The sequence below is a fragment of the Melospiza melodia genome, chromosome 20 (genome assembly GCF_035770615.1).
Source record: "Melospiza melodia melodia isolate bMelMel2 chromosome 20, bMelMel2.pri, whole genome shotgun sequence".
In the NCBI taxonomy this organism is placed as follows: domain Eukaryota; kingdom Metazoa; phylum Chordata; class Aves; order Passeriformes; family Passerellidae; genus Melospiza; species Melospiza melodia.
In genome coordinates, this window is record NC_086213.1 from 8,472,845 (window position 1) to 8,488,532 (window position 15,688).

Consider the following 15,688-nt stretch of genomic DNA (forward strand, 5'->3'; position numbering starts at 1 on the left):
GTGACACATTTTTCCTTTAGCTTCTTAAGGTTTTTCTCACACAACCAACTGTTTAGGGCAACACATTTGTGTGGTCAAAAAGTTGTATGTTTGCCAACAGCACAAATTATCAGTAGTAGGAAGTGAGAATTATGTGAATTACTTACGTGGGTTATATTTCTCTTGGAGGTTGACCATCCAATATACACTTCCATAACCTCTAAGAGTGGCTTCCCATATTAGATTGATGCTCCACAAAAGTAGGAGCTAAGATTTGCACAAGCTTAATGAATTTCCCTGTCTTGGGGGTATCTTAAACCAGTCTCTGAAGGGAAAGCAAAGAGTTGGACCTTCCATTGGTCTGGCAGGCTGCATCCTGGCTGTAATCCATGGCAAGGTGTAAGATTCTTTGTTTTATTTCCCAGGTGTACTACTCTTGTGGTGCAGTGGTGGAATCAATGGAAAGAGGCCTGATTTTGTCACCAGGTTTTCCAAACAACTACTACCCAGGGACGCACTGCGTCTGGCAGTTCTTCATTCCCATGAGGACCCATCTCATCCTGGAAATATTTGACTTTGACATTTTTGAGAGCTCTAGTGAAACTCCAGCCCCCTGGGATGGCTTCTCAGCCCCTGCTACAACAGAAAATAAGGACATGCCTTCTCTTGAGGAAAACCTGGGCTTTGCTGTCCACACCACAAAAGCCTCTCTCCAGAGCTCGATGTCGAAGGGGGCTCAGAACCTGAGCAGCACTGGAGACCAGTCAAAGGACCTTGCTGGTCACCTGGATGAACTTCCAGGAACCATCTCAAAAAAAAATGAAGCCAAGCAAGCATCTGAAGAAAACCAGTGGAAGCAGATGAAGGAACCCAAAGCAATGACCAAGGCTCAGCCAGAGGAGCTGCCGTTGCCCGTGGCTGGTAGTGCCCCAATGCAGAGGCAAAACACCAGTGGCCTGGAAACAGGAGAGGATGTGGAAGGGAAGGTGTTGCTTGCCCACCTGGCTGCTGGTGAGAGGGATGAAGTCACAGCAGAGAGCTGGACACTTCCCTCAACAGCACTGCCCATGGAAATCTCCTCCAGCCCTCAGCCAGCAGGGGATGTCTGTCCCCATGATGTGTTGTATGTTTCCGATCTCATCACGTTCTCCTCTCGCTTCTGCGGCCCAAATTCCCCTGTAAACAAGACCATGGTGTTTGGTTCATCTCTGGAGATGGTGGAGGTCATCATGGAGCTGATCACCACCACGGACCGGGGCCGAGGCTTCGCGATGCTGTTCGAGTACAGGAACATCAGCGAGCCAGGCCCCGTGGGTGCTGTCAGGCAGGACAGGAGGGAAAACATGATGCTGCTGGCAGTTGTGACAGGGATTGTTGTCTTTGCTCTTGCTTTGCTCTCTGCCCTCTGCGTGGCCTGCAGGTAAGGTGATGCCAGAGCCTTGGAAGCAGTGATATTATCCACAGGGAAATGACCAGGAAAGAGTTACAATCACAGGGAAGAGTGACCTTCCCTTTGCTCTGCTAACTCCTGCTGTCCTCCAGATGTGGTGAAGTGGGTACAGAGGGAGTGAATGCCCCTCACTGCACCTGTCCATGGCTCCTCAGTTTTATTTCCTACTTCTATAGCTCCTGTACCTCAGATTTATTTTCTTTTTCCTGCAGAAATACCAGAATAGTCAGGACTTTCCTGGGTATTTTTTGTTTCAATGGCAGTGGTGCCTTTGAACCTCAGCTTTTGGCTCCTGGACAGGTTCAGCAGAGAAAGATCATCCTTCCCTGAGTCTCCTGAGCAGGCTGAGCTGACAGTCATTGCATCTTCTCACAGAGATCCCACAGTTTGGCTCTAACTAACCATCACTAGCACTCTGCAGAAAAATAAATAATAACCAAAGTATTACCACACAGAATTAAGATTTAAAAATATTTTCCCATCTGTAGCATATTTTATCCAAGAGACTGTGCAGGAATTCTAAATCCAATGCATTCAGTGTGCTAAGAAGTCATCTGCACATCCCTTTGATGCTGGGGAAGAGCCCAGAGCCATGCTGCAGTAGCTCTCATTGTTCCCAAATGCAATCCAAAGCAATCCAGTCAAATGAGCTGATGGTCAGGCTGGGTTTGGATTTCCAGGTCCTGATACTAACTAGTTAAATGTTAACAGTTACACAAGCATGCCTCTCCAGTCAATCGCTTTTCTTTTATGTATTTCTTTTCTCTATATCTATCCAAGGAACACTTCTCCGCCCCCCAGCATATGTTTGCATTTTTCTAACTCCCTAGTGAAAACATTTTTGTAGAAACCGTGATTTATTCCTCTCCCTTCCAACAAATCCAAAACAGAGCCCATTCTCCCCAGGTTTTTGTCAAAACAAACACCGTTTTCCAAACGATTTGACTTCCATGAAAACATCAGGTAAACTGAAACAAGCAGTGCCCCTTGCAGGGCTCCGCTCTGGGCTGGGTATTGGCAGGAGTGTTCATTTCCCAGAGCAGCTGCTCTGGTTTCTCCCTCCTGCATCCCCTGCCTCACCCAGTGTGAATCCTGCAGCCCCAGAGCCTCAGCACTGCCCAGACACCCCCAGCCCTGGGGCTGGCTTGGCAGAGCACTTTGGTTTGCCTTGCCCTGATGGAGACTGCATTTTAGCTCTGGCAGAATAAACACAAAATACAGGCCAATCACACTGGGCACCAGAGAGCACAGGCACAGTGGTGAAGCTTAAATATAATCTCTGTTTTGTATATACAGAAATTCCTGCCTAGGGGTCTGAGATTTTGTGGCTGTAAGAGTTAAATTTGCATGTACTACATTTAACTAACCTTTTTGTTTTTAAAGAGCTCGCAGAGCACTAATTTAGACCACAATTTTTTGTTAGCTCTAAAGGAAAAAGTCTGGTGGAAAATGTCTTCCAGATACCAAATACTTTATTTTTATGCCCTTGCCAATCTTCAGAAGAGACAGAAACAGGCTCCCTTTGCTATGGCAGCAGTCTGGGCTGATACACATGTTGAGTAGGCTGTTCCTGCTCCAATACCCCTATTTAATTTCACTGTAACAATCCATGAAGCAGAGCATTATTCAACCCAAAAAAGTGCACCAGCAATCTGAGGCTCCACTGGCTGAGGTTTCCTCTGCAAAGCCTGTTTAGAAAGTCAGGCCATGCTGCTCACATTCACAGTTTGGCTTTCTGCTTGTTAGATGTTTACAAAATAATGTTCTGCTCTTGCTGACCAACAGAAAAAAAACAGTCCACAGGGCTCCAGCCCCACAGAGCAATGTTTGTGTGTTCTGGGAACACATCCTACAGGGGTCCCTATGGCACAGCATTAGGCTCGCTCCTTTTAACTCTGGAATTTATGTCTCTTCATTGCTCTACAACTATTTTTTTTTTTTAAGAAGATACCTATACCTTAGCCAGCTATTGACTGAATACAAATAGAGACTACCCTACTCCTTTAGCCTCTTGACAGGGTGTTTGCTGTCCCAGCCTCCTGTACTCCCTGTATGCTGTTCCTGGGATCCTTGATTACACCACTCTGTTTTTTATCAGAGCATTAAAGTGGGACCAGGTGGCAGAGATGCCATGACCTGTGCTGAGTTACCTCCCCTTTGTTGCACTGGAACACAGGTGAGGTGTTCCTTTTCTCCCTCTTTTCTGAGCTAACTGCTCCAAGGGCATTGGTCTCTGGCCCCAGAGCCCTGGTCCTGGCTGGAGCTTGCCTACTGCTGGCAGCTGTGGGTTTTTAATGCAGCTCAGAATAAGACTGCGGAGGCCATTAAGCATTAAACTTCTTTTAGATTGAGCCCATCGAGCTCTATTTTATGCTTCTTGTCCTAAATAGGGGCTTGAAATGAGGTGTCAGATGTGTATTAGCCACAGTCTGTCCTCTCTGCAGAAAATGTCAGGGTGGCACGGGGTGGGCTGGGGGGAGATGCTGCTGCTTTACCAGAGCAGCACACAGACCTGGGACCAGCCCCCTGAGGCACAGGGACACTGTCCTGGCTGCCCTGGGCACTGCAGAGCATGCCAAGAGGAAGAACCTGGAAGCTCTTGGCCTTGTAAACTTGCCTTCAACTTTCTTTTCTCTTCATACTTTATTTATTCCTCTGGTACCAGGTTCAGCTGTTGATTTTTTTTTTTCCCATTTCTATCTGCTGCTCTTGCTTAGCTAAAAGTAGCAGGCTCAGCCTTGCCAGGAGTAGAAATGGCCTGGGATGGGCTTGGCACCCACTGCCACTCCAGTGCACCAAGTCATCAGCAGTATCTGCTCAGGCTCATTGCATTGAGCAGGGCAAAGCTCTCTGGGGAAACTCCAAGTCTCTGCCACACTGCAGCTTTTGTTTTCTACTTGGGGAGGGAATGAAAGCTTCAGTTGTTAGTTGGCCAATAATTCTAATTACTTTTGGCCATGAAGCCTGGCTCGAGTAATGGGGGATTTTTTATTTTCTTTCCCAAGCCCCAGGAACAACAGATACGTCCATCTTATTTAATTTTAATCCTGTCCCATGCAGTCAAACTTTGGCTGTATGGTTGCAACCCATGAATTGCAGCTGCACTTTAGGTCTGCATTGCCTCCCAACCCTTGGGTGTGCAGTGACTCCATCAAGCCTTCAGTGTTGCCATCTCTCCCCAGCCAAGCTGCCCTGCCAGTCACTGCCTGCTGCCCACCCATCACCTGGGGTGAGAATTTGCTTTTGCCATAACTGGGTTGCATCCCATCAGTCAGTGCCTAATGCTCCCCTGAGTCTGCACTGTCCCCTGGAGAACCATTGTCCACAGGCTACCCTTGTTTCAGTCATTATCAGGTCTACCAGTGCCAGCCTTTCTTTGTGATTTCTTTAAGCCTTATTTGTCCAAAAGTTTATAACTCTAGCTGTTTCATAATCTCAGTTTTAGTAAAAATGTGAAAAAAATGGTTAAGAACATGTGTCTCCCTTCAGCCAAGAGGCACGTTCATGCCATCATCATCTGCCACAGCACTGCCTCTTAGTGAAACAGTCACACAAATGAGCAGCATCTGATGCTCTCTGGTTGCTAAATATAGCCCAGTGTGCAGTGTTAGCTATGCAGATGAAATATTCTGTCTAGCAGGACAAGAGGGATGTCACTGCCCAGACTGAAGGATCTCAGTCCTGCTGTTCAGTCGCTGATGTGGAGGAGCAGCTGCCAGGGGGAGCCTGGTGGGACTTGGCACAGGGCTCAGCTCTGCTTTTGCACGAGCAGAGGAAGAAGATGACAGCTTCTCTTCTTCAGCTGGCTTTCCACCACACGAGCATATCATTCTCTCCCCTCATTTACAGGCCTTGCTGCCTTGAGTCTTGGCAAGTATTTTGGATGTTCATTACCTGCTGGGTTCCCCTCGCAGGATGAGCAGGGCCCAGAACTTTCCCGCTGTGGATCTTTAACTCACTCGAGGGCTTGTTGTTGTTGTTGCTGTCTCTCCTTTCCAGGCCGAGAACGTGCCCCAAAAGGAGCTCATCCAACGCATGCAGTGACCAGGAGGTTAGTGCTAATGGCTTCAGCAATTGCTGTTTCTCTCTTTCATGTTGGCTGTTGCACTGTTTGTCTGACGATGTTTACTGGGGCATGTTCTGAGTTGTAGAACAGGATCCAGAACTCCACTGTCGATATCAATGAGCTCCAGCTGGTGGTGCCAAGCCGGGAGAATGAGAACAACAACCACTCTGTGAGCCGGGAGCAGGCGGGTGAGTGCGGGGCCCGGGCCGGTCCATCAGAGCCTCCATCAGATCCTTCCTTCCCCTCAGCCCTGCCCTGCACAGCTGGGGAGCTGCTCCACAGCAGAAAGGCTCTGCTGTGGGCACTGTCCCTGCTGCTCCCCCTCCCTGGAGGGTAATTCCCCTGGCAAGGAGCTCATGGAAGCACAGCTCCGGCGCTGCCAGCACAAGCTGTCACAGCACATGGCACTGCGGAGACACTGGGTTAGCAGAGCAAACCTGGTGGGTTCAGGCTGCTACAAACAGCCCACACAGACCCATCAGCAGAAGAGATTCACCTGCCCTGGGCCTGACTTTCTCCAGAAAGGATGGGTTTTACAATGCTCAGATCGTCTTGGCCAACTCCAGCTCCGAGGCTCCCTGTTCCTGTGGGTCTGCATGGATGGAGGTGCTTTGGTGTTGTATTCATATTGTTGTATAATTATATTTCCTAATTCTCATACCTTCTTGGTGGTTTTCTCATGGCAGATCTTCACAGCAGTGGTGTTGTTGCTTCTCGGTCAGGGCTCCTCTCTAAGGCTCTCCCTGACCACCCCGCCCCCTTTTATCTCAGCTACCTCCATGGGCTACAGCTGCTGCCCAGTCAAGGACATCACAGCTGCAGCCCATTTACAATAACTAGAATCAGGGCAGGGTCACTAATACAATACAGAGATCTTTCACTGCCATACATATATTTACAATACATAAGTTAACTCAGGCCCCTACACTTTGGGTCACATTTACCTCACAGTGTCCTTCCAGGAAAAAGCATCCCAGCCAAGCTGCAGAGAATGTCGTGTGCTGCAGTTCTGAGTCACAACACATGAACTGCCCCGGCGCCCCTTTTGGTTGGTGGAGGCCAACAGGGAGGAACTTTCTGCTGTGTTTCCATCAGTTTCCCAGTGAACACTCAGCTCTCACAAAGGTATCACCACAAAAGCTAATTCTGTACTCCCAGCCACAACAGCTTCCCATCTCCTTCTTGAGGAGGCTGTGGCCAGAGTTCTCCTTGCCTGGACCAGAGGACAGGCCTTGGGCACACATGCAGACACACATCCCCCTCCATGGCAGCCCCTGGAGCATCAGGCTGCCTGTAGGAGCAGATCACTGGGGTTTAACCAAAACCTACAGCTCCCAGTATTAGCAGGTATGAGTAAATAAAAATAAATAATGCATTGAGCGAGTTTGCAAGTTTCTGATCTGCAGCACACCCTCAAGTGTTTAACACAAGGAATTTCAGTTCATGTCTGTTTTTATTAGAAAGCAAACCCAAGGGTGTTTCTCTTCTCCTCTTTTGTTTTGTTTTTAAAAGCTTGCAGTTTCATGAGAGCAAACTGTTGACTTGAATTTCATTCTGGCTGGTGCAACAGCCAGCCAAAGGCTGTTCTAGATTGTCTGGTGAGGGAGGGAGGAGTTGGAAACAGATGTTTTGGACTCTTGCAAGCAATCTTTATTGATTTTCTTCCTTTCTCAGTCACTTCCTGCAGAGGCAGCACAGAACGGTCTCCTCAGGACACTGACCCAGATGTGCCCTCCTCCATCTCTGCAGTGACCACTGAGACTGGGAGTGATGAAGTGTTCATCATTTCTGCTGGACCTGGGACCAGTGGGCTGAGCTTTACCACCTACAGGATACAGGTACATCCCCAGCATCTCCTGCAGGCTGCAGGATGTCCCTCTTGGACAGCACTTGTCCATTTTTGCCTAATGCCCCCTTTCCAGAAAGGCAGGGACTGAACCAGGCAGTTCTCCTACCCCTCAAGCTGAGCTGCCATCAAATGAAGTGGACTGTGATCCTCTGAGCCAGAATCTTCCCAGCTTTGGGAAGAGCAAATGCAGAACCCTACTAGCAAATAATGGAGATGTTTGCCAGCAGACAGGAGGACCAATCTGCAGAAGTGTTAATTGGCAAAGCTGATGTTCCAATAAAATTTACCACCTGTAGTAACTAAAAGACCTGAGTCAGACTTACTCCTGCCCACCCCTCCCAAGTGATCAGGGAAATTAGTCAGCTCCTCAGCTTGGCAGAGAGTGTCTCACCAAGCTCATGTGAAAATTAACATTTTAGGCTCCAAAAAAATCAAATACTTCAAATGAAAGCACCGAGGCCCTCTCAGATTCACAGACAGAAACCTGAATTGATTCAGCAGGTTCTCTCTTATTTTAGCTCTTTCCCCTGGGCTCCTGGTCCTTTATTTATTCAGAAACAGATGATGGCTCAGAAGCCTCAGGTCTGGCTGTCACCTCTTCAACCTCGAGTGAGTATAAACAGAGCACATCCATTGCAGGTGCCTGCTAAAGCCTTTCCCAGGTCAACACTCTCTTCTCCAGTGCCCTGTCTCTTTTTCTCAGGATAAAGAGGATAAACAACCAGCACAAGGAACTCACATGCCCAGGACAGGCTGTGTAATACTTCTGTCACAGTTTACAAAACAAAAGCATTCTGTATCCCTGCACTTGATTAGGAAATTGGCCAGGAGGCCAGGCTGGTCAGGATTTTCCTATGCTGGTGTAAGACACGTGCTGAGCTTTGCCTCCAGCTGCCACCCTGATGAAGAGAAAGAGGGAAAGAAGGGAAAACAGCTCTGGAGCCTTCCCTTGCCTGAATGTGACCTTCTGTGGAGCAGGGCACTGGAGGATATAGCCAGACTGGGCACCCTTGGACAAACCTGGTCCTTTCCAGAGCAGAGAGCTTCACCTGGTGGCAGCCACACACATATCCAGCTTCTAGGCAGGAGGAAAAACCATTTTCCTGCCCGTTTTCCCCACTTTAGTCAGAAGGAACAAATACACACAACCCCCCCATTTCTATTCTGACATAGAAGAGTGTTAAACAGTGAAAGTAACCCAAAGAATTAAACACATTATTAAGCCAGAAAGCATCTCCTCAGTGATGTCCATGCAGCACACAAACAAGACAATACTCCCAACGAAATTCCTCAAGCAACCAAGGCTGGAAGCATGGCAGGACCTTTTTAAAAGCCCTGGGCCTTTCCCCACAGCTGAAGACCATCCTCTCCAGGGCTGTGCAGATTGAGCACAGCAGACCAGTTACAAACCTGCACTCAAAGGGGCTCTCATCAGGGCACTTCATGCTGAGGGCTCCTGGATGTCAGACGTGTTTACAGCTGAATTTTTGTTGTGTATTTTTAGGGTGTGAAATGCTGCTGGCCAGCCAGCCTCCAGGCCTCACAGAGGATGTGCTGTGTGGCTTTGTGGCCAGCACCAGGCAGTGGGATGAGATATCTGCTGGAGCCCAGCCCGTTCCTTGGCAGGAGCTGAGCGGTTATCCCCTTGTGAAAACATGTGTGAAATCCTGAGCCTTCACAGTACAGTAAATAATGCCAGCAGACTCACCTCACGCAAAATGCTTGACTAGAATTTGTTAAATTATAAGGAGCTTTCATTAAAAAAATTATCTTGACCTTTTTCCCTGAGAAATTGTGTCTGGCTGCTTGGTCCTGTGCTGCCCACCAAGTGTGAGCCTGGGCCTGAGCCAGTGATTAACTGGCTTTGCTCTGCAGCTTTTGCTCTGCAGCTTCTGCTCTGCAGCTTTTCAAACCTGTTTGAAGACACCAGTCCTGTGTTATGAGGGAAGAGCTGGGAGGGCAAAAACCCCCTCTGTTTGTGACTGGTGTGAGGAAACAGAGGGTGGGATGGCTTCTGGGGAGATTCCAGGGTTCCTCCAGTAGTCATGGCTTGCTAAATCCCCTTTGGTTTAAGGCATCATTCACCCTTTGGCTGACTTATGACCATGATCTCTGACTTCTGAGCAGACACTGCAAGTTTCAGATGCAAAGGTTTGAGTAAAGAGTATGATCATGGAAGTCTAACAAACATTTTCCAAAGTCTAGAAAATACACTGTTCATCTTCCCAGTTACTTCCAGTGTACCTATCTCAAAACCAGAGGCTAATTTTTACATCAGTTTGGAGGTATTTATAATAATATTAGAATAATGAATACTAAGACAGCCTGAAGGGGCCACTAAGGAGAAGACAGGCGGCTTAAAATTTATAAATAAAGATTGTCCCTTTAATAAAATCTTAGATTAGGAGCTTAGTATTGAAACTAACTTATGCAGAGCCTGATGCCTCTCCTGGCTTCCTACTGAGTTTCTTTTTCTGATCTAGTGCTAATTTCTTGCCTCTCTGCCCGTCCATTTCCAATGACACATTCACTAAATAGTTTCTTTGATTTGCAGAAACTTGGGAGATTCAGATTCTCAGAAATATCAAATTACATGTTTCTGGTTTCTCAGGATTTTAAAATCCAGGACACTGTGGGATTTATTTCAGACACTCTTTAAGGACTATGTAAACTTTGGAAATATGGATTTTTCATTCTTCTCATGACAACCATATTTGCACAGCTGAAAATTAAAAATATGTATAGAGTTGTGTAACAGGAGGCTTAAATAACAGGTGAGGTATTAGTAAGAATGAAAGGAGATTCACAGGAATGTCAGGAATTCTCTAACTTTCCTGGCTCTAAGCTCATATCAATATTAAAGATAAAAATTATGATTTCAAATGCAACATCAGAACTTAGAACATCAGAACATCAGAAGTATGGAAGAGATGTTTGCCTATAGTTCATTCCCATGTCTGATCAGCTCTGATCTTCACAGGGCTGGTGACAGCAGTTTAATGTAGTCTCACCTTCTGATGATGCCAATTTTACAGCTGTCTGGATGTCTTGTTCTACTCCTAAGGCATGTTGTCCACCTGAAGAGCATTTTTTATGTGAAATGCAAATCTCCTTGGCTCCAATCCAGTTCTTGTGCTTCTTGTTCTATTCAGCACAGACACTGAGAACAGATTATTTCCTTTATTTTTCATTCCTTTTATTTTTTAATTCTTCCCTAACATAGGATAATGAGCATCACTTGCTTCAGTCTTTTTCCCCCAACTGTGCATTTTTGAGACTTCTGCTTCTGGATTTCTTTCAGTAGGCTCCATCCCCCTTAAGTTTTATTTAAGGAGGATGGAGCCTACTGAAAGAAATACACAAGAAATACACCCGGAGCCTTCCAAGAGCCAAGCAGAGTGGAAGAATTCTATTTTACACAGTGAAGTTTATGACTCTGATCTGTCAAATACTTCCAGTAAAGTTAAGCTGTGGATATTTCATATATTTAATGAGGGTTGTAGGACTATATCTTACCTAACTGAAATTTCCCCCTTCAGCTGTAAACCCAAAACTGAGGGAGCAAGGTACAACTTTCCTCCAGGGAAGCCAGCGAGCTTCAGGCAGCAGACTGGAAGAGAAATGATGAGAAGTTGCATTCCTGAGTCCTCTGAGAAAGACTGAATCTAACTTGACTGTTAGCGCAAGTCTCTCACACCAACAGCCTGTTTCCAAAGTGTTTTAAAAATGTTCCGATGAAAGATGCCTACAAGCGATCTTTATTTGCCGTTTTCAGGACAAAAACCTGAAAAGGAGCGTGACAAGCCCGGGCTCCGTGTCGGAGTGGCTGAGCTCCCAGCCCGCGGCCGCAGGGGCTGCAGAGAAGGGGAACGCGCAGCTGGAGAACCCCTGTCCCCGGCAGCGCACCTGGAGCGCCCGCACCTTCCACGACCTCCTGGCTCCCATCCCGCAGCTGCACAAGAAATGGTGCAGCTGGAGCACCAACAGCCCCTTCACAAAGCTGGTGGACAGCAGCGTGAGTCTTGCACAGGGGAGGGTGTTGGGGTCTCGGCTCCTGCATTTCCCTACTGTTCACTGGTTGGAACGCGTTTTCCCCTTGGCCAGTGCCTCACCTCTCTGTCCTGCAGTGCAAACACATCCCAGTCCATCTTCCTGGGTGCATGGGAAAGTCTCTGCCTAATTATACTGTAATTTAGCCAGGCTTTCCTAAAATATTAAGCAGCTGTATTTTCCAGCAGTTGGCACCTGGCTAAGAAATTATCCCCAGTCCAGAAGAACATTAAAAAATGCCTTCAGACAAGATTATCTCATTGAGTGTTCTGACATGTGATTTTTTCCCCTGGTTATGCCTTGTATTTATTATAATTGGTGTATTATTATTGCACTGCAAGGAATCTGTAGGTGTGACAGGGATATCTGGGTCTCACTGACTGTAGTCATCAAACCAACAGCTTGTTACGAAGCTAATAAAGGATGTTTCTTCCTTTTTAAGGTAATAACATAGGTTTTTGCTAAAGAATGCATCTTACCTCTAAGATAACCAGGAATTTTAACTTTTAGTTCTCTCGGGATCAAAGTTTCGAGAGAGAGCTGCTTTCCATGGCATGTCTGCTAATTTTGTACTATTTTTTGCAGGGTTTTTCTACAGCTGCAAGACCCCAAGGTGTGCCAACCAGGAAGGTAATCTCAGCCACTGAGATAGAGGGAGCATCAGAGACTGTTTACTCTGATTCATCTGCCAGTAATGCCTCCTATCCCCTCACTCTGTCTGCACAGAGGCAGCGAAAGTTAACCTCCTGCAATTTGAAGAAATCCAGATTTGGGAACCCTTATTTTGGATTTTTAGCCAGTTCCCCTGACAGCAAACATATGAGGTCCTTGGATCCCTCGAGACATCTAGGGGCAGCATCTCCAGTTAACAGCCAAAGCCCCAAAAATCTTCTAGAGAGCTCCAACCCACTGAAAATCAACTTGGTCAACAGTTCAAAAACAAAGGAGCTTATGGTAGAAACAGATAAAAACAAACCAGTTTTTGTTATTTCCGAAGAAGGGGATGATCAGCAGCCTCTGGTCCTGGCAGAACACCTTAGTCAGTGTGGAGATCACCTGCCAGAGCAAAATGCTGTGTATGCTCAGGCCGTGCCAGAGAAGCAGCCGGTGGTTCTGAGTGCGGAGAGGAACAGCTCTGCCCCCTTCACATCGAGCCTTCCCCTGTGGGCTAAATCCCCCACGTCGTACAAAGGCCATGGGAAGGGCCCCAGCTCCTCCAGGGACCAGCAGAGCTCAGCTCTCAGTGTTGGTGGGGATGCCAACAGCACTGAGCCCTCCCAGAACTGCGACGCCCCCGCTGCTGCCACGCTGTGCCAAGCCTCAGCCCAGTGATGAACTGGGAACAATTGAACCATCAGGTCCCAAACCCAGAGGGAACAGGACACGAGCAGAGCAGAAGCTGTGCCCAGCAGCTCAGTGTGGCAGTCAGATGTGGCAGCTTTGTTGAGAGCAGCCTTTGCTTCCCACACGTTGGGACTGAGATTACAAGGATACAAACCACAGCACAGCACCAATGCCATCTCCCTTCAGTCACTAACCTCATCTCTCTTCTCCTGCATGAGACTTGGATGGAGTTTGTACAAGGAAGCATCCCCTGGAAAGGTACTTCAGGCTGCAGAACCCCTTTTCTGGGATGGGAATGAAAGTAACCTGGGGCAGTCACACCGTGGTTTATATCTGAAATGTAAATCAGTCCCCTGTCCCTGTGGCATCACCTGAGTCTTTCTGTGGGGAGCTCTGAGTTAGCTTCTGTTTATAGCTCTGCCTGTACAATCCAAGCCTTGCCAAGCCAAGGGTAAGAATTCAATCATGCATGTTTGCATACAGTTTTGTAAACTTCATTTAAAGTATTTCATAACTTCTGCAGTCTAGCACAAAGCTTACCAAGCATTAGCAACTCTACTATTAAAGAGCAAGATTATCTCATCTCCTAACTCTTTAGAGAAGTGTACAGACAAGCTGAGCAACCCAATACCAGATGCTTGTTCTATTAAAGTCTGATGTAGCTTTATCTTTGTTAGGTCTACATAGGCTTAGAACACCTCAGTCCACTACATTAAATGACTCCTCATGGCAACAGGAGCATGTGTAAACACTGAAATACTAGGAATAGTCTTCAGCATCCAACACTTGGATATTTGCAGCTGCTCTGATCCTATATTCACCAGCTATTTATTGCTGGTAACGCACATTGACTAGAGAAATATTCCCCTTCCTTTAGCAGGCAAGACTTGAAAGACAAAATTAAGGTGGGGCAAACTTTGAGTGCTCACTTTCTTTAGAACAGAACCCTACATGGCTGTGCCTCCCTGAGTACAAATCCAGGGCATTCAATGGAACACTGAACCAAAGGGAAGCCTGCTAGTCCTATTGCCTTTAATAACCCCATCAGTATTTTAATTTTCTCCTGGTGATATTTTCCTATCTTTGTAAGAGACTCCTGCATGTTTGTCCCAGAATTCAGAATTGTTTTTCTTTCTTAAATGAAACAATTCCCTCTGAAGCTGCATTTTGCAGCTGAGACAGCACATTCTTTTAAAGCAATAGTATGTCATAAAAACAGGTGCCAGAAAGAAATCTCCTGCACAAGTCTTCCCCTGTATTAGCTGCAGTGTGCATCCAGTTATCTTAATCCTTCTCTGTGAAGGCATTTAAGACTGATTGCTGAAATATTTAACTGAATTATTTATGATTTCACCTGCTGCTACAGCTTCCATTTGCCACCATTAATGTCTGAGATATGCAACACAAGACTGTAGGTTTTGCCTTATATTTTCTCTGTGTGTTAACATGTCTACCTAGACATAGAAGCTGTGCAGCTGGTAGCAGTGGAAGCAAAAACACATTTGCCCTTTAGCAATTGACTCAAACATGAACAGCAAACAAATCTCTGCATTTATTATTTCCAGACTCAGTTCAGTGCCAAAGTCTGGCTCCATGTTGGTTGGTTCTTTTTTGGTGGGTATTTTCTGTTGTTGTTGTTGTTTAAATTAATGCTACTTGATTCAAAGGGAAGAGATTAATATATTTATGGATTTAAAAATATTTAGAAGTCTTCAGTACTCTAACAATAACTTCCACTGCATTAAATTCATATACATTGTAATTTAATGTTCTGTTAGTTATTACATTTCTAAAGTTTGAAATACTAAAATCTACTTTTGAAAAATACTTGTGTTCAATTATTGACAATAGTTACATTTGAAGGGTTGGAAAAAGTGGCTTTTTCAATAAAAGCATGTTTAACCACTCATTTCTATGGTGTAACAACACTTGATTTGTTTTGCTGAAAGCCTGAATTGTGCCTCAGAGCCTGTGGGGTACCCCAGTGGTGGCAGAAGAGCAGAAAAGCAAACAATCCTTTTTAGATCCGTCCCGATTTCTCTGAGACTGAACATGAGGTGGTTGTTTACACCAACTCCTCCACTACCTGTTGTGTAACCAAAGAGCAGACTCTGCTCACCAGGTTTGTCCAACTGCTGCCAGAGGAGGTTTCTGTGGGAGTTTGTGTTTCCTTCCAGGTCCATCAGTGCCTGCTGCAGCAGCAGATGGGCAACTAATCACAGACACCCTGGCTGCACCATGGACTCTACACACACACACACATATACATGTGTGTGTATATATATATATATATATATATATATATTGCTCTGGATGAACACGAAATATTGAACAGTGCTGCTTATTCTCAGAACAGAGATGATTTAACCAACTATTTAAAGCTGATGCCTTCTGGCACTAGAAGATGCTGAAGCTCAGTGCCCAGGTACCCCAGGGGAGACTTCAGTTCCTGATTTGCCTTTTGAAGGTTTTTTTGTTTGATTAGGGTTTTTCTGGATTTTTTTTTTATGCAGATCACTAAAATTAACTGCTAAAAAGGTATTTGTGTTATATTTTGTACCTTCAAAGAATGTATAAAATATTTTCCTCCTCTTACAGCTAAAGCAATTGTTTTGAAGTTCTTGTATTTTCATTTTTTCCCCCCAGGAACACAAATAACTTCTACCTAAACTCTTCCAAAAAGTCACAGTGTAGAGCTAAGAAATTCTGAGAGCTCTGGGTGGAATAAAGCGCTTTAATACTCTCAGCTGTAAATATTGACTAGGATTAGTTTTTAAATAGTATTACTTATGGCATTTATTTTGTTCCTAACAGTTATTATTACTTTGGAGAGCTATGTTGCCACTTTTAATGACAGAAAACCTCATTGCTCATGCATGGGCTTGGATTCAGTTTTGCCCTTGTGCAGTGCAGGGTTTGCTGTTTGATTGTGTTCTGTAACCAAGCAGTG

General features: G+C 45.9%; 1 protein-coding gene across 1 annotated transcript in view; it reads left to right on the plus strand.

Moving 5' to 3' along the window:
• The window catches only part of LOC134427548 (uncharacterized), a 31,980-nt gene extending 17,333 nt beyond the window's left edge, over positions 1-14,647 (plus strand). The window contains exons 2-7 of the mRNA XM_063173479.1: positions 405-1,399; positions 5,429-5,480; positions 5,581-5,683; positions 7,170-7,333; positions 11,120-11,359; positions 11,980-14,647. Coding sequence (XP_063029549.1) covers positions 405-1,399; positions 5,429-5,480; positions 5,581-5,683; positions 7,170-7,333; positions 11,120-11,359; positions 11,980-12,726 — 2,301 coding nt within the window. The 3' untranslated portion in view covers positions 12,727-14,647. The remainder of the gene's footprint in view (positions 1-404; positions 1,400-5,428; positions 5,481-5,580; positions 5,684-7,169; positions 7,334-11,119; positions 11,360-11,979) is intronic.
• The last annotated feature ends 1,041 nt before the right edge of the window (positions 14,648-15,688 follow it).